At 42.7% G+C, this 24,916-nt stretch overlaps 1 protein-coding gene across 15 annotated transcripts in view; it reads right to left on the bottom strand.

Moving 5' to 3' along the window:
- Positions 1–24,916, bottom strand: part of LOC138753429 (MAPK/MAK/MRK overlapping kinase-like) — a 139,816-nt gene that overhangs the window by 100,164 nt on the left and 14,736 nt on the right. For 13 of the 15 annotated variants that reach the window (XR_011351166.1, XR_011351167.1, XR_011351169.1 and 10 more), the window contains 2 exons: positions 19,574–19,663; positions 5,688–5,758 (listed from right to left, as the gene is read on the bottom strand). Coding sequence is in view for 10 of the 15 variants with exons in the window: in XM_069916414.1 (XP_069772515.1) it covers positions 5,688–5,758; positions 19,574–19,663 (161 nt within the window). In the remaining 5 variants the exon portion in view is untranslated. Of the gene's footprint in view, positions 1–5,687; positions 5,759–19,573; positions 19,664–24,181; positions 24,331–24,916 lie in introns of those variants that run through there. The other 2 variants (XM_069916416.1, XM_069916417.1) reach the window with 2 other exon arrangements.

The following is a 24,916-nucleotide window of genomic DNA, read 5'->3' as shown; positions in this document are numbered from 1 at the left end:
TCTTTCACTAATATATTGCAATTTTTTAATGTCAGTAATTATCAAATTTTGTCCCAACTCAACCTTATCACATGGAAACCCATCCCTTTCTATCAACATTGGAATGATTTGAAGGACCAATCATGTACTGTGAGTAACTCATGATTTTAATTGCATTATTGAACAGCAATGGAAAAACATTGTTATTGAAATAGTCCAAAGTAAAGCACTTTCTTTGCCTTGGGGGGAGGGGGAAGGGGGGTGGTAAAAACACAGAACAGGCAAATGGTGTTGGCGATAGTACTCCTGCCTTGAGTGAATGGCCAGAAAACAAGTAACAAATCAAACTAAGCCCTACCTTTCAATGAAAGAAAAAAAAGCCTTTGCTGCATCACTATCTGTATATTTTTTCTGCTGAGAAAACAATAAATTGCTGCAGAGACTCAACAGGTCGGATAGCATCCATGAGTAAAAATGGTCAGACAACATTTCTGGTCAGATCCTTTTATTGAGACTAAAGTAAAAAGGGGCTGAAATTACATATGTGAAGGAGGAAAGGAGCTGGGGAGGGGCAAAAAAGGGATAAGGTGATTGGACAAAAAGGTGTGAGAGTTGGGAGATATGAGGGCACGGAAATGAGAGTAAAGTAAGAACAGGAAACAGTGGAACTAGATAGAGATGGGATTTACTTGAAATTAGAAAAAAATTGATGTTATGCCATTAGGTTTAAGGCTATCTTGAAGGAATATGATGTATTGTTCCTCAAGTTTACATTTCTCTATCATTTTCTGCTTCCCATTCAATTTAGCTTGCAAACTAAATTTCTGCTCTTTAATGTCAAGTATGATACAATCTTATACCTAAAAAGGAAAGTCTTCAGACACTATAATTGTAGTCCAATACACAAAAATGCTAAAGAAACTCAGGTAACCAATGTTTCAGGCCTGAGCCCTTCATCAAGATATAAGCAAAAAGCAGATAGGAACCTAAATAAAAAGGTGGTGGAGGAGAGGCAGGAGGAAGGGACAGGGTGACAAGCAAACAGATAAGAGATCATAGTTGGATATTGGGTGCCTGGTTGGAGGGTGCTCAAACAGAATAATATTCCATCTAGGCAGTTTCCAACTAGACGGTATTAACATCACCTTCTCTAGTTTCTGTTTGTGGAGGTTTGGTATGACATCACAAATCCTGGCAAACTTCTACAGATGTGTGGTGGAAAGTGCGGCTGCATCACAGTCTGGGTGTGGGGACGCCAATACCCCCGAGCAAAAAGTCCTGCAAAAGGTAGTGGACAAAGACCAGGACCTCACAGGTAAAACCCTCCCCACTATTGAGAGGATCTACAGGGAATGCTGCCAATGGACAACAGCAGCAATCATCAAGGATCCACATCACCCAGCACCCGCTCTGTTCTCACTGTTACCATCAGGAAAGAGGTCTAGGTGCCACAAGACTTGCACCACCAGGTTCAGGAACAGCTGCTACCCTTTCACCATCAGACTCCTCATTAAAAAACCTAATCAGGGACTTAATTAAAGACTCCTTCTTTTGTATCTTATTGTTTATTTTCCTCTCTGTATTGCAGTTTGTTTACAATTCTTACTTTGTTTACGTGTACAGTTTTTTTTACATTACCAGTAAAAGGCAATTACGTTTCGCCTGCAGAAAAATTATCTTGGTTGTACGTGATGTCATGCACATACTCTGACAATAAATCTTAACTGATTTGAACCATTAACTACCCCCCCCATCTTTTTCATCCCGTCTCCTTTCCTCTACACATTCTCTCTCTCCCTCCTATTCCCTTTGTCTCCTCTCAGAGCCAAAATGTATTCTCTCCTTTCCTCTCATCATGTCCAATTAACACCTTTCGTCTGTTGGTCTGGACCCCCACCACCCCCCCTCATTTTTCCTCCCTTCTCTTCCCAGTCTTTATTCAGACCCCTGCCTGCTTATACTTTGAAGAAGGGCTCGGGTCAGAAACATCTTTACCTCCTACGGACACTGCAAGACTGGCTGAGTTCCTCCAGCATTTCTGTGTGTTTTTACTATAATAACAGCATCTGCAGACTTCTGCACTTCATTCCATTCAGTTGCTCCATTGCAAAATCTCTTCAAATGATGAAGAGGTTCTCCTCCTCTCGTTGAAGGGAGTTCTATGAAAGTCACTCTCACTGCTCCCCATCTGCACACCCTGCTGCTCTCAAGTTCTAAGACCAAGCACGCTCCCAGATTCGCTTCCAGAACTACATGTCCTTCCTGGCTAATTGCTTCCACCACCATCTAGTGCCAGATGAATTCCAGTTTCTGTTCCAGGCCTCCCAGTTTGGCCCCCAACAGGATCTCAGGTACCTGTGCTGCATCAACTTCTGTTCTCTTTGCTTTTTTCACCATATCCAACAGACCACCCTCACCTCGATGCGCAGAAACCAGCAGACCCTTGTTCTCTTGCTACTGCAGCTCTGTACCTCACTCACCATGATCCACCATTGACCTCTCCTGCACATTACACCTCTCCTACAGGAAGGATTGAGCTCATGAAAAATAGGTCTCCACCTTGGCCCTAGCGACCTAAAGGGCCAAGCCTCTGTCACGATCTCCCACTTTGGCCTCAGCAACCTACAGGACTGAGCCTCCAACATGAACTTTCACCCTGAACCTAGCAGCCCACAGGACCTTGCTTTAATCATGGGTCTCCACCTTGGCCCTGGCAACCTTTAGGGCTGAGCCTCCATCCCAAACTTCCAGCCTGGCCCTGGAGCCCTATAAGACAGAGCCTCCCACTCAGTTCTCCACCTTGACCTCAGTAGGCTTACAGGACTAAGCCTTCAACACGAATCTATCTTGGCCCTGGCAACCCACTGAGTTCAAGGTGGAGAATTGAGTGGGAGGCTCTGTCTTACAGGGCTCCAGGGCCAGGCTGGAAGTTTGGGATGGAGGCTCAGCCCTAAAAGTTGCCAGGGCCAGGGCCTCTGGTGCGCACTCACACTCTGGTACTAGCGGCTTACAGGCGAAAGTCTCCGACATCAACATTCACCCTGGCCTCAGTGGTCTACAGAACCAAGCCTCTGAGGTGAACTTTGACCCTGATATCAACATACAGGACCAAGCCTCTGCTGTATACTCTCTTTCTGGCCCCTCTCACCCTTCCTCTCTACCCTCTGATTTCCCCAACCCTCCCCTCCTTCCCTTGGATCCTTCCTAACCTCCAACTCCTGATCCACCCCATCCCCCTTCCCTATCCTCCACCGCATTGACCCTCCCCCAACCACTGTCTGGTCTTTACCATACCCTCCAGCCTTCCCCTCTTGGAGACGGAACACTGTCCTCAGTAGAGGCCTCACCTTCATCCTCTTTTGCCTTCACCTCAATGAGTTCTGCACATACCAGGATGCTGAACTCTTCTTCCATCGGCTCCCTCTCCACGCTCACTTCCACGATCAAGATTCTCCCCCCCCCCCCCCCCCACCCCCCACATCCCCCAACTGCAGACCTCTTCTCCTGCTTTAAACTTTCTTCCTCCTCCTGGACACTTCATTTCAGTCATCTGCCTGTTTTGGACCTTGATATTTCCAACTGCTGCTGAGACAGCAACCATATCGACATCACCACTCCCCTCATTCATTCCATAAACACCCTCTTGGGACGCCTTGCCCTCCACTCTCTCCGCACCAATCCCAATCTAACCACCAAACCCAGACAAAGGTGGCGATATTGTGGTCTGACACACTGACATATCTGGCTGAAGCCAACTCTCAGATATCTCCTCTTAGTTACCCCTCCAAGAGGACCCCTCCAAAACTCATCAAACCACTGTATTGCGCAATATCTCTGAACTCACTACTTCCACTCATCTTCCTAACGTTCCCTCCAACCTCATTGAACCACAAACCAAATTGTTCGGGCAGACCGATTGTTTCCGCATGCTGCTACCCTAATGAAGTGATATTTCCTTACTTTGACTCTGTTTTGACCCTCTTGGTCCAGTCTCTCCCCACCCACATGCCTTCCACACTTCAACAACTTCCATTTTCCTGAACTCAACCACCACATCTTTACCATGGACATCCAATCAATATACACTCCATCCCCCACATTGAAGGACTTAAGGCCCTTTGTTTCTTTTTCGACAACACACCCAACCAGTCCCCCTCCATCACCACCCTCTTCCTGCTGGCAGAACTTGTTCTCACTTTCAGTAATTTCTCCTTTGACTCATCCCACTTTCTCCAAGTCAAAGGGGTAGCAATGGATACCCGCATAGGTCCCAGCTATGCATGACTTTTTGTTGGCTGCATGGAGTAATCCATGGTACAGACCTACACAGCCAAAGCCCTTCAAATCTTCCTCTGCTGCATCAATGACTACTTTGATGGTGTCTCAAGCACTCATGAGAAGCTCATTGACTTTATCTACTTTGATGCCAACTTCCACCCTGACCTCAAATTCACTTGGTTCATTCTCTAGCAACAGTCTCCATTTTCTCTCTCTCTCTGCTTCCATCTCGGGAAACAAACCCTCGACTGACATCTTCTAAAAACCCACCAACTCCCACAGTTACATTGATTATACCTCTTGACACCCTTGTCCCATGTAATAATTCCATTCTTTTCTCTCAATTCGTGCTTGGTCTTAGAACTTGAGAGCAGGATGTGGTTGTCTGTGCCAGATCATCAGAGATGTCCTCCCTCTTCAAACAACATGGCTTTTCCCTCGACCACCAAAAACTTGGCCTTCACCTGCTTATTTTCCATTTCCTGCACATTTACCCTGGCCCTTTCTGCCCCCTTGTGCAAAAAGGTCAGGATTCCCCAGTCCTCACCCTCCACAATACCAACTCTAACTCCATGCCCAACATATCCTCCTCCGCCATTTCCACCATCTACTACATGATCCCACCACTTGACACATATTCCCCTCTTCTCCCTGCTTTCCACAGGGACCACTCCCTCTGCGACTCCCTTGTTCAACACCTCATCTTCTGTCCAGGCACCCTCCAAATGAATGGCATTATCTGACCTCCACTTTCCATTAAATCAATCCTCCCCCATATCTTTGTCACCTTTCCTCTAGTTCTGTCTCTCTTTTCCTCTTTACCTCTATCTTCTTTCACAGAGCCTAAATCAATTCTCACTTTTCCTCTTATCATCCATTTAACACCTTTTTTCTGTTGTTCTGGACTGCTCCCCTCTCCTGTTCCTTCCTCTTTCTCTCTCTAATCTTTATTCAGACACCTGCTTGCTTTTTGCTTATGCCTTGAAGGGTCCAGACCCGAAATGTTAATAATGCATCTTGACCTTCTATGGATGCTGCAAGACCAGCTGAGTTCTTCCAGCATTTCTGTGTGCTTTTACTACATCACAGGATCTGTAGACTTATGTGTTTCATGCCATTAACGTAGATGTCTCCAGTTTCTGTTAAATCCCTCCTCCGAGTCTCCCTCATTCTCTATCCCCCCTCCTTTCATCCAGCCTCACCTCCTTTACTGTTCTCCATTCAGAGAGCTATGCTCTCCAGCAATCACCTTTTTCTCTTCTACCCTCCCACTTATATTTACCTAGACTTTGAATTACAAGCTTCTCAATTATGCAAGTTGCATAATTAATGTGCCAACCTTCATATTTATATGTGCACATTATGTAAGGAATTTCTGGAGAAATTAAACATATGATTTTTTTTTCTTTAAACAACATTGTAGCACTGACCTCTTATAAGTTCATAGATATTCATATCCATGAGTTCACATATTAAAGCAAGAGATCCAGATTTTTTATCACTGGGAAAAAAACAAAAAGAATAAAATAGAATTTTGTCCATTTGTTATGACACAATGGAAAATGTAATAAAAATTGTGAACCTAATTTTAAATAATTTTCAGCACCTAATATTAACTTTATTTTTAATGGACATTTCTGCAAATTGTAGGTTAAAAAAAGATTAATACCCAAGCCATCAGTACTTAAGGATAAAAAATGTATTTTTGTGTGGTGATTTTTAAAAAAATGATATTCAAAAGTAAAATATGTAAATCTTGGTGCCTGCCACATTGACCACCGCCAGTGGGCTGATAACGCCTCAAACCGTGCATCTTGGCGCCTCACAGTTTGGCGGGCAGCAACCTCCTTTGAAGAAGACCGCAGAGCCCACCTCACTGACAAAAGGCAAAGGAGGAAAAACCCAACACCCAACCCCAACCAACCAATTTTCCCTTGCAACCACTGCAATCGTGTCTGCCTGTCCCGCATCGGACTTGTCAGCCACAAACGAGCCTGCAGCTGACGTGGACTTTTTACCCCCTCCATAAATCTTCGTCCGCGAAGCCAAGCCAAAGAAGAAATAAGTAAATACTAGGAATTACCTTAATGATGAGACATTATTTGTGGAAATACAACAAAAATCAGATCTCACATTTAAAGGATCCTTGGGATTAAGGATTAATACCAATTTAAAAAGAAGCAGAACACAGGCAACAGGAAAGATAACATTTTTAAAAGTATAAAAAGTAACACATAATTGAATGTTTGAGTGGCGAGGAAGAGAGATAAAATGGGAAAAGTGACACCAGGAAACAAAAGGAGAATATGTGAGAAGTCACGTAATTGAAAATATATGCATAATGTATGTAGTGCTATCAATTAGACCCGACAGTCCAGAAGTCGAGATTAATAGACTTTAATTGCTATTAATTTAGAGGCATAGCTTCCAAGGCTGTACTAAGGGAGGGGATTGGGCGGTACCACCTTTATTAGGAATCCTGAGGGGGAGGAGCTACAGTATCAGGGACAGGCCAACCAGTATAATGCATATATTACACATGTTCCACCATATTCACCCCTTCTTTTGAAACAAAATTCAGCAGGGTGAAGTGTCAGAATCCATTCAGAGTCTATTTACAGATTCAGCTTGTTCAGTGGTTTCATCCATTGAAATGACTGTCGCAGTGCCGGCTTTGGTGTAGCTGTTGGCTCCTGGGCAGTGCTCTATGTGATGGTCTGTGATTTGGATGGCTGAAGAAAATCAGTTGGGGCTGGGTAGGGGGGGGATGTGAGTTTGGGGTTGTGGCAGTGCAACCGGTGCCAATGGTGGGGTCAGATACCTGGCTGGGTCACTGGTAGCCATGGCGGAGGGTAAGTGCCAGTCAGTTGACCGAGGTGAGTTCAGCGAGTGCCTCAGTGTGGGGGCTCCTGCATGTGCCAGGTCTGGACAGAGATGGTATCTCTCTGCCCATCCTGGTACTGCACATAGATATACTCGACCAGGGGTTCTGCTTTATGGGTTCTGGTGTGTCTCCAGAGTAGCACAGACCCTGGGGTCATCAGCCAGACCGTTAATGTGGTTTCCAACACCAACTTCCTGGAGAAGGAGAATAATTTTTCATGTAGGTAGCATTTGTTGCAGTACAGAGGAGGGACCTGGTGGTGTGGAGTGCCTCTGGTAGGGCCTCTTGCAGACAGGCCTTTTGACGAGGGCCAGGAGGACTACCCTTCAAATGGTGCCATCCTCCCTTTCCACCTGGTCATTCCCTCGGGGGATATAGTGGTCCTGCTCGTGGCAATACCTTTGGCCACTGCTTGCTCATGAATGAGGACCCATGACCACTGTGGGTGTAAATGGGATATCCAAAAAGCATTGGCAGGGGATTCCGAATGGGAATCATGAGCATTCGTCAATATGTTGAGAAATTATAAATTCTGATTTGTGGAGGGAAGGGGGCCCTTGAAGTCCACGCTTAGACGCTCGAATGGATGGGTGGCCTTGATCAGATGAGCTTCCTTTGGCTGGTAGAAGTGTGGTTTGAACTCCGCACAGACCAGGCAGTTGCGAGTCAGCACCCTGATGTCCTCAACTGAGTATGGGACGTTGTGGGTTCTCATTAAGTGGTACAGTCTGGTGTCCCCGTGATGGCAGAGGCTGTTGTGAAGGGCTTGGAGGTGGTCTGCTTGCATGTTGGCGCAGGTACTCCCGAGGCTTGTTGTGCTTCCCGGGCTGATACAAGATCTCGTAGTTGTAGGTGGACAGCTCAATTCTTCACCTCGATCTTGTCAATCTTAATTTTTCCCCGCTGTTTGTTGTTAAACATGAATGTGACTGCACATTGGTCAGTCAACAGGATGAACGGTTTGCTGGCTAGATAATGCCTCCAGTGGTGCACAGTTTCCACTATGGCCTGGGCATCTTTCTCAATGGCAGAATGCCAGAGTTTGGGGCCCTGGAGGATACAGGAGAAAAATACCACAGGCCTGCCCGCCTGGTTAAGCATGGCAACCAGGGCGAAGTTGGACACATCACTCTTCACCTGGAATGGGATGGATTTATCTATGACATGCATCACTGTCTTGGCGATGTTGCCTTTGATGCGAGTGAAGGCTGCTTGAACTTTAGCTGACAGGGGGAAAAGTGATAGTTTTTTACCAGAGAGCAGGCTTTGTCCACTTAATTAGGGACCATTGTGCATAATATAAGAACCCCAAGCATCTTTTCAGGGCTTTGGGGCTATGGAGGAGTGGAAACTCCAGCAGGGGCTACACATGCTAATGGTCAAATCCAACAATTCCATTCTCCACCACGCACTCTAGTATAGCCAGACTTGAAGTGCAGAACACACATTTCTTCTAGTTATACATGAGGTTTAGGGCTTTAGCTGTCTAGAGGAATTTTTGCAAATAAGCATCGTAATCCTGCTGGTCATGGCCACAGATAGTCATGTTGTCCAGGTAGGGAAATGTGGCTTTCAGTTGGTGATCATCCACCATTCAGTCCATCTCCCTTTTGAGCTCTGAAACCCCATTTGTGACTGCAAAAGAGACCCTGAGGAAATGGTAGAGACAGCCATCTGCCTCGAATGCTGGGTATGGGCTGTCCTCTGGATGGATCAGGAACTGGCGATAGGATGACTTGAGGTCAATGGTGGAGAAGACCTAGTACTGGGCAATCTCATTTACCATGTCAGCTATGCAGGGAAGGGGATAGGTGTCCAAGAGGGTGAACTGGTTGATGGTCTGAGTGTGGTTTATGACCATCCTGTGCTTCTCTGCTCTTTACCACCACTACCTGCCCTCTCCAAGGGCTGGTGCTGGGCTCTATGATGCTCTCAGCCAGGAGTCGTTTTACCTCAGCCTTGATAAAGGCTCTGTCCCCGGGCTGTAACGTCTGCTCTTAGTTGCCACAGGCTTACAGTTGAGAGTGAGGTTCTCAAACAGGGGGGAGGGAGGGGGTGGTCAGCAGTGGGACTTGGAGGGTGGACAGACAACAGGTTGTGAGCAGTGGGCGGTGTTCGGGTCGCTGATTGGCAGTATTCGGGGAGACAGGAAGGTGGTTATTACGCACAGTGAGGGAGGGATGGGGGCCATCATATTCCATCAGAACACTTTTAAGTTGGCACTGGATGTCCAGTCCCAGTATGACTGGTGCACAGAATTGTGGCATAACAAGCATTTTAAAATTTTTGCACTTGGTGCCACCCACGATAAACATTACCGTGCAGCTACCTCGGATTTCGGTCGACTGGGACTTGGAGGCCAACAAGATTTTACACTGGACTAGGGTTACTGTGAGGGAGCAGAGCTGTACAGTGCCTGGGTGTATAAAGCTTTCAGTGCTTCCCGTGTTGAACAAGCAGTTTATAATGCGGCCGTTCACCTCGATGTCCGTGGTGGACCTTGATAATTGATGTGGGGTGCCCAAAACGATAGATGCCAGTGTCAGCTCTTTGTCTGACTCACTGCTGATGTATATGTGCATTAGTGGCCTCCAAGATGTCCGCCCCAAAGATGGCTGCCACCATGATTCACATGCGGTCGCAGTCAGAAGTGAAGCTGGAAGTAATGCCGACCTGGGCCATTGTCCCTGGGTTCCCACCGCACTGTTCTCTGCGTCCGGCAGTCCAAGATGGCAAAAGGTACTGCCCACACGCGGCGCTGCAAGGGAAGGTCTGGACCTACATACCCTTGTGTGGTGTCCTTTTCTTTCGCAGCTAGAGCAGGTTGCACTTCTGGCTGGTAAGTTATTCCGTGAGTGTTTCATCTGGCCGCAGTAATAGCACTTTGGGTGCTCAACGATAGCAGCTGCTGTTTGGGACCCTGCGTCCCAAGATGGCAGCACCTGTGCTCCTTGCTTGGTAGCCATGTTGCTGGAGGAGTAGGCCTCCGCATTTTGACAGGCTGTTTCTCACGATTTGGAGAGATTGACCATGTCCTGCATGGTCCGATTGCCCTCTCCAGGACCCTTTGTCCGATATGGTCAGACCTGAAGCTGGCCATACATGCGTCCCTGATCAGCTGCTCCTGGTAGTCGGCTGCTGTAATGTCTGTGCAGGCACAAGCTCACCCCAGCTCCCACAAGGCCTAAATGTATTCATCAACAGACTCACCAGATGCTTGTTGACGGCTGCCCAGGAGGCATCTGCCGTAGATTATATTCTTCGGGGCCCGGTACTGCTTTTGAGGGAGCCCCATAGTGGCTGAGTAAGTGTCACAGTGTCTAATCATCTGGCTGACCTGTGCAAACAGCAGGGCTCTCTTGTCCTGAATATCATTTCGTCTCATAAAGGTGTTCAGGCAGTGCAGCCTATCAATTAGACCCGATATCGAGATTAAAAGGCTTTAATCGCTAAAATGTTACAGGCATATCTTACATGCTATTGGTTTGATTCCAAAACTGTACTGAGGGAGGGGATTGGGTGGTAGCACCTTTATTAGGAATCCTGAGGGGGAGGACTTACAGTATCAGGGGTGGGCCAATCTGTACAATAAATATATTACAGTACAGGTCAAGACAAAAACATGGTAAACATGAAAAACTAGCAAAGTGATATAGACTCCAGTCTCGCACAAGAATTAAAAAGTAAAAGTCAAATGTGCAGACACTCAATCAGATCGCCACTGTGCAGACATTGGGTTAAGTGTATTTCTACAAAGCTATTAAATATTTTCAGGATCTTGACCCAGCAACCATGAGGGAAGGTGCAGGATAAATACATACCGAAAAAAAGAAAATATTTGCATGGAAAAATGTCACAATTGTGGCTGACAAGGGAAGTCAAAGCCAACATGAAAAGAGAGGATATACAAGGAAGTAAAAAATTAGTGGGAACACAGAGGATTAAGAATCTTTTAAAAACATGCAGAATGTCACTAAAAATCTCACAAGGAGCGAAAAGACGAAGTGTTAAATTAGCGAACAAATAATATGAAAGGCGATATAAAAAGTTTCTTCAAGTATATAGAGTAAAAGGAGGGTGAGAGTAGATATAGGACCACTAGAAAATTATGCTCGATAAATAATAACGGGAGACAAGGAGATGGCAGAGGAAGTAAATGAGCATGTTGGATCAATCTTCACTGTGGAACACATTAGCAATGTGCTAGATGTCAAAGAGTATCAGGGAAGGGAAGTGAGTGCAGTTACCACATCAAGGGAGAAGGTGATCAGAAAGCTGAATGATCTAAGGTGGTTAAGTCTCCCAGACCAGATGGACTTCACCCTTGGATTCTGAAAGAAGTAGCGGTAGAAATTGTGGAGGCATTGGTAATGATCTTTCAGAAATCAACAGATTCTCTTCTGGACCCGGAGGATTGAAAAATTGCAAATGTCATCCCACTATTCAAAAAGGGAGGGTGGCAGCAGAAAGGAAATTATAGACCGATTAGCCGGATGTCAGTGGTTGGGAAGAGTTGGAGTCGATTGTCAAGGATGAGGTGAGAGAGTCCTTGAGGATGATAGGCCTAAGCCAATATGTTTTGCTTTACAGAAACCTTGCTTGACAAACCTATTGGAATTTTTGAAGAAGTGAAAAGCAGGCTAGATAAAGATGATGCAGTGGATGATGTGTATTTGAATTTTCAGAATGCCTTTGACAAGCTGCTACACAGGAGGCTACTTAATAAGAACCCATGGTATAACAGGAAACATATTAGGGTGACTGATTGGCAGGAAACAGAGAGTCAGAATACAGGGATCCTATTTTTTTTAGGTTGCCAGCTACTAGTGTGTTCTATAGGAGTCGTAATTGGGGCTGCTTCTTTTTATGTTGTAAATTAATGATTTGGATTCTGGAATGAATGCCTTTGTGGCTAGCTTTGCAGACAATATATAGGTAGGTGTAGGAGCAGGTAATGTTAAGGAAACAGGGAGGTTGCAGAAGGTCAAACAGATTTGGAGAATGGGAAGAGAAGTGGCAAATGAAATACAATGTCGGAAAATGTATGGTCATGCACTTTGGTAGAAAGTGTCAGTGGTGAAGGCAAATGCAATGCTGGCATTCATTTCAAGAGGAATAGAAAATAAGCAGGTATGTGATGTGGAGGCTTGAAAATGCACTGGTAAGCCATCACTTCGAGTATTGGGAGCAGTTTTGGGTTCCTTATTTAAGAAAGGATGTGCTCACATTGGAGAGGGTTCAGAGGAGGTTCACGCGGATGATGCCGGGAGTGAAAATGTTATCATATGAAGAGCGTTTGACAGCTCTATGTCTGTACCTGTTAGAATTCAGGAAAATGAGAGGGATTTACTGAAATATTTTGAATGTTGAACGGCATGGACAAAGCAGATGTGGAAAGGTTGCTTCCCTTGATTGGAGAGTCTAGGACAAGAGAGCATAACTTCAGGATTGAAGGGCATCTGCTTAGAAGAGATGCGGAGGAATTTCTTTAGCCAGAGGGTGGTAAACCTGTGGAATGTGTTGTCACAGGTGATTGTGGAAGCCAAGTCATTCAAGGTAGAGCTTGATAGGTTCTTGATTAGCTAGGACATTAATGATTACAGGGAGAAGGCTAGGCAGTGGGGCTGAGTGGGAAAATGGATGAGCTCATGGTTAAATGGCATGGCAGACTTGACGGGCTCAATAGCCTATTTCTGCTCCGATGTCTTTTGGAATGAATGCACATGCTTGAGGGAGTAGTCATGATGTGATTGTTGAGGACATATTCTTAACTATGGTCTGGGGTCCAGAGGCCTAGAAACCAAAGTTTGGAAATGAGTTTGCTGGAACTATAGTATTGAAGACAAAGCTGTAACCCATAACCAGTAATCTAGCACCAGCTTGCTTATCATCCAAGTGCTACAGGACTGAGTGCACAAACTAGGGGAATGGTATCTGCTGTGGACCCGTTTCATTAGCATGCAGATTGAAGAGAGTCAAGGTTGGCTGGCAGGCTAGAATTGATCTGATCCATGACCAGCCTCTCAAATATCTTCATCATGGTGGATGTCAAAATTAAAGTCCAAGTTTATCATCCAAATGCATTTGTACAACCTGATGAAATAGCATTCTCCAGTCCTTGGTGCAAAACATGTAAACACACAATCCGACAAAACACAATCAGACAAGCAAATACATATGCAGGACAAATATACATATATAAATATTGTTCAATAAATAGTAGGGTCTTGAATGGTTAGTGTGAGCAGCTCATTTAGTTATTCAGCATTCTCACTGCCCATGGGAAGAAGCAGTTTCTTCACCTGGTGGTGCTAGCTTTGATACTCCTGTATCTCTTTCCCAATGGGAGTAGCTGAAAGATGATGCGTGCGGAGTAGCGAGTGTCCTCAACAATTTTAGATTTATGTTTGCTCCCTATTTGAAGCAAACATAGACTATGTTTAACTCATTATAGAGTGTTGTGCTATTGCATTCTGTGCTGCCAAGTATTCCATGATATCATGCATGCCCTGCTAAAGTCATTGTGCATCTTGGGGCTCAAGCTTAGTGAACTATCATCTCTTTGTTTTTTTGATGGTCCTGTGGAGATCCTACTTGGATTTCTTGTTGAGGGCCATGTCTTCTGACGTGAATGCCACTGACCAGCCTTCAGCAGTGAGTTGACTTCCCATTTCATCCAGAGTTTCCGATCGGGAAATACATTTATTGTCTTCTTTGTCAAGCAGTCTTCTACACATTACACCTGTAGACACTGATTATAGCGACGATGTATTCATCAAGGCTTTGAATACAGACTAGTTTACTGATTCAAAAAAAGTAATGTATGATGTAGTCTGTGACCTCAGACCATTGCTGAATTACTTTCATTACAGATCCTTCCTTCCTCAGCTTTTGATGGGATGTGGATAGCAAGAGAATAACCTGATGATAAAACTTGCTGAAGTGTGGGCATGGGATGGAATGATGGGCATTCTTTATGGATGTGCAGCAGTGGTCTGGGGTGATGGACCAGGAACATGCTGGTACACTTTTTGGTAAGTTGCTCTTAAGGGTGGTTTAGTTGAAATCCCCAGCAATTATGAATGCGGTCTCAGATTGCTTAATTTCTAGGTTGTTGCTGGAGATGAATAATTTATCTCACGCTAGCTTCACATTCACCTCAGATGATTCCTGCAGTCAATCAGACCACAAAACAATAAAGCATAGGAGCAGAAATAAGTTATTCAGCCTATTCAGTCAGCCCTGACATTTAATCATAGCTGATCTATTTTCCCCACTGCCCAGCCTTCTCCCCATAATCTTTGATACCTGGTTAATCAAAAACCTATCATTCTCTGCCTTCATACCCTCAATGACTTTGGCTCCACAACCACCTGTTCCAACAAATTCCACAGATTTACCACTCTCTGGCTAAATAAATTCCTCTGACATTATTTGCTAGACTACTTTCATACTTTCTCTCCTTCTGTCACCTTCTGCAACTTTTTAACAACTTCCCAATCCTCAATCTTCCCTCTAATTTTGCTTCCTTGTATGCCCCCATTTGCTTTTTTGTTGGCTTGAACTTCCCTTGTCAACCTCAGTTGTGACATTTTCCATTTGAATATTTTTTCTTTTATGGTATGTATTTATCCTGCATATTCCTCATTTCTTGCACTCATCTATTTCTGCTCATCCATCTTCCCTACTAGTGGCCCCTTCCAATCTATTTTGGCCAGTTTCTCTCTCATATCTCCTTTACTCCACTGAAATACTGAATTTGGTTTCTTCTTGTTAAAATCATAATGTGATCACTGCTCCCTAATGGTTCCTTTACTCTAAGTACTCTAATCATCTCTGGTGCATTACACAACACCCAATCCAGTATAGTTGATCCCCTTGTGGGCTCAACAAGCTGTTCTAACAACCCATCTTGTTGGCATTCTACAAATTCTCTCTCTTGAGATCCAGTCTCAGCCTAGTTTTCCCAATCTACTTTCATGTTCAAACCCCCTATTATTACCACAACATTGTCCTTGTGACGTGCCTTTTTTATTTGGTGTTGTAATTTGTTGTCCAGATCCTGGCTACTGTTTGGAGATTTATAAATAACTGCCAACAGTGCCTTTTTTACCCTTGCCCTTTCTTAACTCAACCCATAATGATTCTATATCTTCTGATCCTTTATCACTTCTGTCTAATGATTTAATATTATTTCTTACCAACAAAAAGAGGGAGATAGATCATATTATTGAGTAGTGTCACACTAACAACCTTGCACCCATCGTTAGCAAAACGAAGGAGATAACTGAACTGCAGGAGAAGGAGATAACTGTGAACTTCAGGAGCCCTCATCAAGGGCTCAATAGTGGAGAGGGTCAAGAATTTCAAATTCTTGGGTGTCAATAACTCCAAGGATTTGGCCTGGAGCCTCCATGTCGATGCAATCACAAAGAAGGCTTGCCAGCAGCTATACTTTGTGAGGTGGTTATGGAGATTCAGTATGTCATCAAAGATTCTTGAAAATGTCTACAGGTGTAATGTGGAGAGTATTCTGGCTGGTTGCATCACTGGTATGGAGGTGCCAACACTCAAGGAAAGAAAAAAACTCCAGAGGGTTGTTAACACAGCCTGCAACATCACTGGCACCAGACTTCACTCCATTGAGGACATCTACAAGAAGCAGCATCTTAAGAAAGCAGCCTCTATCCTCAAGGACCCCCACCACCAAGGGCATCCCTCTTCACTCTGCTACCATTGATTTAAAAGGTACAGGAGCCAAAAGAAGAGCACTCAGCTTCTTCCCCGCTGCCATCAAATTCCTGAATGATTAATGAACCAAAGACACTGCCTTACTTTGACTTTTCATGCACTATTTTTATTTATTTTTGCAAGGAGCCTTAGATAAATGTTTGCATTGCGATGCTGCCACAAAACAACAAATTTTGTGATTTGTTCATGACAATAAATTCTGATTCAAAGCCATGCCATCCCCTCTCCTTACCTGCCTATCCTTTCATTACTCTATGTATAGTTGGACATTCAGCACCCAACTCCATGCTGGCCACATCATACCCGCCAATCTGTAACTGTACTACAAGGTCATCCATGTTATTTTTTATGCTGCATGCGTTTAAGTACAAAATCTGTAGCCTTTTTTTTTTAAAACTTTGTTTGACTCTGTGTTCCTGTTGCATTGCATCTTGTCCTAATGACTGAAATTTTTGCCCTATATGCCTGTCCTTCCAGAAAAAACCCCTACCAGCTGTCCCTACTTTAGCACCAACCTCATCTTCCTTTGCCTCTTCTCTTTGGTTCCCACTCCATTCTAGTTTAAACACTATTAAACTCCTTCTGCATGCTCGATTGAACAACTAAATTCCATTCCAACTCTTTCTACAAATCTGCTGAAGACAGCACAGTAGTGGGCTGGGTATCAAATAATAATGACAGAATACAGGAAAGAAAGAGAAAGTTTATGGCATGGTCCCAAGATTTTTAAAACCTCTCTCTCAACATTATAAAACAAAGGAGATGATCATCACTTCAGGGGAGGGGGGGTGCAGAGTTTACACCCCTCTCCATCTTAATGGCAGGGAATTTGAAAAATTAGATAGATATCTGTAATAGCCTGACTGGGAACATGCACAATCATGCATTGGTCAAGAAAATGGACCAATGCTTCTACTTTCTTATGCCACCCCCATCCCTCAATAACATCTATATGTGCACCATCAAAAGCACAAGCTTGGTATAGGGTTGGGGGGGGGGGGGGGTGGGGAGGCAGTTGTGAGTGAGTTTCTGCTCATGATTGGAAGAAAATACAGAAGGTAGTGAATGCAGCTCAGAACAAAAACTCCCCTCCACTCCATGAATTCCATCTTCATCTTCTGCTGCCTAGGAAAGGCAGCCAACATATTGAAAAAATCATTATACCGTAGACAGTCTCTTCTCCCTCCTCCAATCGGAAGGAGACTTAAGAGTGTAAAAGCATGCACCAACAGATTTTAAAAGCCCTTTCCTTCCTACAGCCATCTGATTCCTGAATGAACTCATTAACCCCATTGCTATCATACTGCTCTTGTTTGTTCATTTATCTTCATTTTCATTGTAATCCTATACTCTGTAAATTATGCTCAATACATGTATGTAAATGTTAGAGATAACATATTAATCTATTAACAGAAGAAACCTTCTTACTGGCCAAGATATGTTGTGACAAATTAACTTAATATACATACATATTCTCATGATCATACACCTTTAGTCAAGTTTTGAGGTTTAAAAGAGACTGTTTATAAAGTATTTAATAAATTATTTGATTAAAAATTTGTTAGAAAAATTCAGGACTAAAATTTAGGTGGAAATCTAGCAACAAACCTGAAAGACAAAAATTATTTAGGATAAATGGTGAAATCTCAGATGTTTTCGATATAAAATTTTATGAGTTCTTCTAAATATGTTTAAGATTATGCTTCTTTTACCTAACAAGACATAAATGGATTGGCAATAACTATGGAGAATTTCAGCGACACACAGATAAATTCCAATAATGGAAGACATGTGATAGATACAAAGTAACGTGGTTAAAGTAATTACACAATAACTTCAAGGGACATAATGAAAACATTTAATACAATATAAATACATAGTGAATTTGAACTGACAGAAACTCATCATAAATGTGAGTACAGGTAAATAAAGCCATAAAAATCAAAATATTTTGAGTATAATCATAAATAAATAATAGAAAAATACATGCTAACATTGATTAGATTACAGAAGAGATGATTTGGCTAACCCTGAAGAAAGATTTGAAAGTTTAACAAATCATCAATTATAACTATTTTGACTATACCAAGTACAGGGAAAATAATAAAAATGAAACTGTTATTGTTGAAAATGTTGGAAAGAAAAACAAAGTTAAAGTTTGTCAAAATCCTTTAATCAGACTCAATGAAGAGACCATAAAGTTAGTTTTAGATTGCAGTGAGGTTCAGAAAGGAATGGATAGGACAAAGAAAATATCTTTGAGAGGGCAAGGCCAGGGTTGCTATGGGGATGTAGTCAACTGATTGATAACAATAGGGAGGGAGGAGGGGGGAAGAGAGAGAGAAAATACAAAAGCTGTGAATTTCAGAGTGCTCGCATAACCTGTAATAATGGAAAATCCTCATCATGACACAAGCTTCCAGTCAGAGAAAAACAGACCAATCTATAAATACAGCATAAATAAAGAGATCACTGAACAGGTGAGAAGTATGATTGAAAGAAATATCATCACATTGGAAGCATGGGACATAATGCTACAGAGAATGGATGTGGCGAATCCACAAAAGGGATTTGAATTAATATGAGAAGAGTACAAGCAATGAAATCTATTTTACATTACACAAATAAATCAGCGTAGACACAACAAGTAAGAAGTATTCAATACTTATAGAAAATATTGTACTTCATCAAGTCAACTTCAAAATGCTGTTTCCATTTAAAATCCTTCCTGGAAGTTCCCTTCAGAGATTGCTTTTCCTCAAAGAAAACTTGATTTAGACATGGTAGAAAGTACCAAATTCAAATCATTCTGTGCTGAATAATCCTGTACTATAATTGGCATCATTGTTCTGGATTTAGAAAGACAAAAATCAATTATGGCTCCTGGTCATAATTACATATGCTGTGATGACGTGCCTCTCCCTCCCAGTTTAGCCACCTTTCTTTCTGGTAGCAAGTCTGAAAATAAACAGTGTCCTCTTTATAATGTATAGTCCATTCCTTTGAGTAAGAGAGTTGAAATGTTGATAAATAGAAATATTTAGTTATTCAACATTGTAGAAATAGTAAGTGTATTGTGTATTCAACATTTTAAAGATCCTCTCGAATAATCTATTCAAAATGAGGTTAGTCCTTTTATGCAATAATATCTATATATTTTAGCTCTAAGCAAGGAATCAATTGGGCAAATTCTTCTCACTATGGACAAGAAACAATCAGAAAATTTGAAAAACAATGTTCAAGTATTGGTGTAATTCTACATACTGAAGATTCAGATTTTTGCTTAGTAGATAAAATCCAAAAGTATAAAGCAGTCAAATCAATAAACATAATATTCTTTTGTGTTTTATTTAATTGGGAACTAGATATTGGAACTGGGACTCAAGAGGGTGCTAAAGGGAAGAAGAGGTCCCAAAGGGCCTTGGATGCTGAAGGCTTCCTGATCATATTGAAGCACAGGGAGCCAAGGGATAGAACATGGGTCTGTGCAGCTATAGGCTGCAAGTGTGTTGGAGGTGAATGCACTGACACTCAGTGACTCTGAAGGGACTCTCTTTTGCTTCTCTTTCTCTTACTATCAGGACGCCAGACAAAACTAATGGTGACTCATTAAATTTTGTGTAATTTTTTTTTAAATGACAATAAAACAATCTTGAAATACATCAAAGAAACACTACTTACAAGGCCACATCATGTAACTGAAGAATATTAGGATGCAAGCTTAGTCTGCGCATCGCTTGAATTTCACGTATATTTTTCACTTCCTCCAAGCTAAGTGCAAAATTTGAACATAAAACAAAGGTTATCTGGAAGTCTGACAAAGACATAATTCACAAGCAGCATGAAACAGTGCAGTTCCAAAGATCAAATGAAACTTAAAACTTTTCATAATTTTTATGCCTTTTTCTCAGATTTTTTAAACAATAGAAATTGTTAAGCTGCTTATATTGGGTATGTTTCAAGCGCCTGGCATACAATTATTATCCAATAGTACATTAGCAGTTTTTGAATGACTATTCTGCACATCTTAAATGAGAATCTATTTCTATTGTGGGTTGAAATGTTCATTCAGACCTCAGAAAATGTCAGTTTTTCTTTTATATATAAATAAAGCATTGATAATTTTCAATTATTTTTGGAATGCATTATCCAATGAAAATATAAAGACATGGACTAGATTTCAATGCTTTTGATTGAATTAGTAATGAATGTTACACAGGCCAAGAAGACAAGATAAATCCAATAGTATACACAGAAAGAATTTGCATGTAGGTAAATGCAAGGTTAGATTGGTCAACTCTGCACAAGAGGTCACAGCGAAGTCTTTTTGTGCTATGTTGCCGTTCTCAAAACCTCAATTAATCACGGGTGAATTAACAAGAACTATGTTTGTAGTCCACTTTCTCTGAGTCCTGATAGACAAAATTAGCTGAGATAAAAGTGATGGGTTGTGGCAGTAGTGGATACCATGACTCAATACGAATAACGCCTTTTAAATGAGACAAGGGAAACAGGTGAACAACTAGAAGGAAAGGGAAAGAGTCTGGGATTCTGGGATATTCCCTTTGTGGCTTCGCTGTGCACCTTGACAGAGACCTCCCAATAGTCAACCATTTCAGTTCTGTGTCGCACTTCCATGTCTGTCCATGGCCTTATGTACTGATCCACCAAGATCACCCATAAATTGGAGGAATAATACCTGTTTTTCCATATGGGCACTCTCTGGACAGATGGCATTAACATGAACTTTTCCGGTTTCTGCTAACCTGCTCTCCTCTTCCCCCTTTCCAGTTCTCCTCCCTCCCTTCACCTAGCCATTCTTCTTCCCCTTGATCGCTGCTGTCCCCCCTCCCTTCTCCACCTATCACCTCCAGTCTTTGCAACCACCCCTCCCCTCTACTCTTTTGTTCAGACACCTACCAAAATTTTTCCATACCTTGATGAAGGACTCAAGCCGAAACATCAGTTATGTATTTTTACCTTTGCTACATAAAGGGCACTGCTTGACCTGCTGAGTTTCTCCAGCTTTGTATTTTTACTTCAATCATGGTGTCTACAGATTTTTATGTTTACTCAAGTCTAGGATATTGATAAATGAATAAAATTGAAAAATATCCTTTAAAACAATAGGGATGGGAGAAGAATGATCAACGTTTCAGGTCCAAACCCTTCATCAAGACTGAAGGGCAGTGTTGATGAAAGGTTTCAGCCCAAAACATTGACCATTTGTTTTCTCCTACTGATGCTGTGTGATTCACTGAGTTCCTCCAGCAGATTGTTTTTTTCCCTCTAACAGATTGCTTTTTCTCTCTCCAGATTTTGATACTGGTAAAGCAGTAAACAACCTATTATTTTAATGGATCAGATAATAAGTCAGGATATATGTCAGAAATCCTTCATTTAAATAGGAAAAGTGAGAAAACAAGTTACAGTGAAACTCCTAAAATCTACTATCCCATTGTTTAGCATCTGTCCCTTATCTATTAAATTTCATGAGACTCCCATTCCCATTCTCCACACATGTCAAACTATGGCCCGCGGGCCAAATTTGGCCCACGATATAATTATATTTGGCCCGCAAGATCATTTCAAAAATGTATTAGAGGTGGCCTGCCCTGCAGCGAGAGCCGATGCTGTTTTTTGGTAATGTCACCCCCACCATCCTCCCCCTTCATTGCACATCCTTTCCCATTGTAACACGAGAAATTGTAACACGAGAAATTGTAACACGAGAAATTGTAACACGAGAAATTGTAACACGAGAAATTGTAACACGAGAAATTGTAACACGAGAAATTGTAACACGAGAAATTGTAACACGAGAAATTGTAACACGAGAAATTGTAACACGAGAAATTGTAACACGAGAAATTGTAACACGAGAAATTGTAACACGAGAAATTGTAACACGAGAAATTGTAACACGAGAAATTGTAACACGAGAAATTGTAACACGAGAAATTGTAACACGAGAAATTGTAACACGAGAAATTGTAACACGAGAAATTGTAACACGAGAAATTGTAACACGAGAAATTGTAACACGAGAAATTGTAACACGAGAAATTGTAACACGAGAAATTGTAACACGAGAAATTGTAACACGAGAAATTGTAACACGAGAAATTGTAACACGAGAAATTGTAACACGAGAAATTGTAACACGAGAAATTGTAACACGAGAAATTGTAACACGAGAAATTGTAACACGAGAAATTGTAACACGAGAAATTGTAACACGAGAAATTGTAACACGAGAAATTGTAACACGAGAAATTGTAACACGAGAAATTGTAACACGAGAAATTGTAACACGAGAAATTGTAACACGAGAAATTGTAACACGAGAAATTGTAACACGAGAAGTCTGTCGATGTCATCAGCCGGCAAGCCAGTTGGAAGGCTCCCCGCACAACCAGTTACTTCTCCCACCTGTCGAGCGGTGCGGCGGATGGGCGAGCGCCTGTGATTTCCTGTCGGCACGACGGGCATGGCAGGCTGCACACGGCCCCCGGGCAGCACGAGCCCCGTGCGACTGGCACCGGACGGCCCTTCCACAGCGCGAGCGCACTTCTCCCGGTCGCCACAGCCTTCAACGCTTGCACCCACGCGGACCCCAGGGACGGCTGGTTCGGCCCTGCACGTGAAGGGAGAGATGGTGGCTGTCCGCAAAGGCTGATCAGCAGCGTGCTGGGCCTGAGTGGGTAGGTAAGCAGGGATGGGCAGAGGGTGTAGGTGAGGAGTAATGGACAGGGGAAGTTATGGTGGTGCGAGGGGCAGTTAGAGGGAGGGTTGAGTAGAAGGAGGGGTGGATAGGGAAGAGGTAAAAGGGGAGGGGCAGGGCGACTAGGGGAAGGGTGATTAGAGGGTGAGACGGGTAGAGGGAGGAACAGGTTGAGGGGAGAGGCAGTAGAGGGGCGTGTATAGGATGGGGTGGGTAGAGGCAGAGCGAGTGGAGTGAGGGGTAAGTAGAGGTTGGGTAAAGGACTGGTCAGGTAGAGGGATGGTGGGTCGAGGGTGAATAGAGGCCTAGAGCCTGAGGAGTGAGCAGGAAATGCTGAGTCCTGATGCAGGCCAAAATGGACACAGCCTGTGAATGCTGACTACATCTCCACAGGGACCAAATAGGTTTCCCTCAGGTCAAGCAAAGGGTGAACTTGAGCTACCTACTCCTGACCTGTAACATTATCCTCCTAAAATTATATCCTAAAATTTAACATTACATATGTTGAAAGAAGAGAAAACATGCAGATGTTGTTGAAAATTTTCAATAAACATTTAGTTCGGCCCTCGACTTAGTCCAAGTTTTTAATTTTGGCCCTCCGTGAATTTGAGTTTGACACCCCTGCCATACTACTCAGAGCCCCACTACTCTAACATTTTAAAAATGGTAAATTCAATATGTAGTGTATGCTAATAGGAGTAATATCCAATATTAGTAATATCTACCACTGATAAATTCCTGAGGGAGTGAGATTATTCAGTTTTTACTGCAGTTTCAAGTGGTTAAAATTTGGAGGAGGGATGGTTAGAACAGGGGAAATCTCTCTAATAGGGCAAGACCTGGTTTTCTGTGGTATCACCTAGTTGATAGATTAATGGGGATGGCAGTTTATGTTTTGGGGTTAAAAAACCATTCTTGATGAAGAGGTTTCAGCCCAAAATATCAACTTTCTAGTTTTTGGCATGGATGCTGCCCAACTTACCAAATTAATCCAGTACTTTGTATAAAATCAAAGAAGAATGTTGGAAATTGGCCAGCAGATCAGGTATTGTGTTTAGAGAAGGAAACTTGAAATGATATAACCTTATTGTTGAACCAGCAAGCTCTGACACAAATAGTAAAAGCAAATTATTTGAATTTACTGCAACACATTTATATTGAATAGGAGGTGCAGTTCAGCAAGCCTCCGAGACAATGAAGGAGATCACAGACAGATATATCAGAGAAAGAATGGTATGGAGATTTAAAGTAAAAAACACAAAGCTGGCGAAACTCATCAGGTCAAACAGTGTATACAAAGATAAGGATACATAACCAACATTTTGGGCTTGAGCCCTTCATCAAGTTATGAGCAAAATGTGCCCGAACAAAATGGTGGGGGAAGGGCAGAGGGCATAAAGGCGGCATTAAAGTGTCAGACAATTAGAGGCTCAAAGTCACCCCTAGGGTCTAAATAGGGGTATTTGCAAAGTATTTACACAATCAGGATGGAAGAAGACTATTGGCTTGATGGCGAATTGAACAATTTTAAATAACCAGCATTTCCTTTACGTGTCAGAACTGACCAATTCTGATGCAGCATCATCAACCTGCAACATTAACTTTTTTGCTTGCAAGAACAGAAGATTTCCAGCATTCCCTTTTATTTTGAATTTCCAATAACTGTCTCAGCATGTTTTTTTCTCTCTCTCCAGCTGCCCTCAATCATCTGTCTCTACCTATATCAAGACAGATTATCTATGATTAACAAAAGGGTGATTAAAGTAAAACCTGGACAACCTTGAGCTATCACAGACATTCTCTTTATTCTCATCATGCTCTTGCAAATTAAAACACACATTTTCTCACTTCTTGTGGCTATCCATCCCATAGGATGATGATTAAAAAAAACACAATGCAGGAGGAGCTCAGCAGGTCAAACAGTGTCCTTTATGTAGCAAAGGTAAAGATACATAACTGATGTTTTGGGCTTGGGCCCTTCATCAAAATATGAGAAAATGCCAGCAAGTGTCCAAACAAAAGAGTGGGGGGGGGGGGGCAAAGGAGATGATAGGTGGAGAAAGGAGGGAGGAGACAGCAGTAATGAGGGGGAGGAGAGAGGACTGGGTGGATGGAGGAACTGGAAAGACAGGAAAAGGGGAAGGGAAAGTTCCTTTCAGTTTGTGGGATTCGATAAGAGGATACCCCACTCCTCAGAAAGGAACAGTGTGTGCATGAATGGATTTAGGCGAGTGGGGATTGCACAAGTCCAGGCCCACCCTCTCGACATCCCTCCTGCGCTTCTGGAGCGCGAGCAGCGA

The sequence above is a fragment of the Narcine bancroftii genome, chromosome 2 (genome assembly GCF_036971445.1).
Source record: "Narcine bancroftii isolate sNarBan1 chromosome 2, sNarBan1.hap1, whole genome shotgun sequence".
Taxonomy (NCBI): domain Eukaryota; kingdom Metazoa; phylum Chordata; class Chondrichthyes; order Torpediniformes; family Narcinidae; genus Narcine; species Narcine bancroftii.
This window is presented reverse-complemented; position numbering and strand designations above follow the sequence as displayed.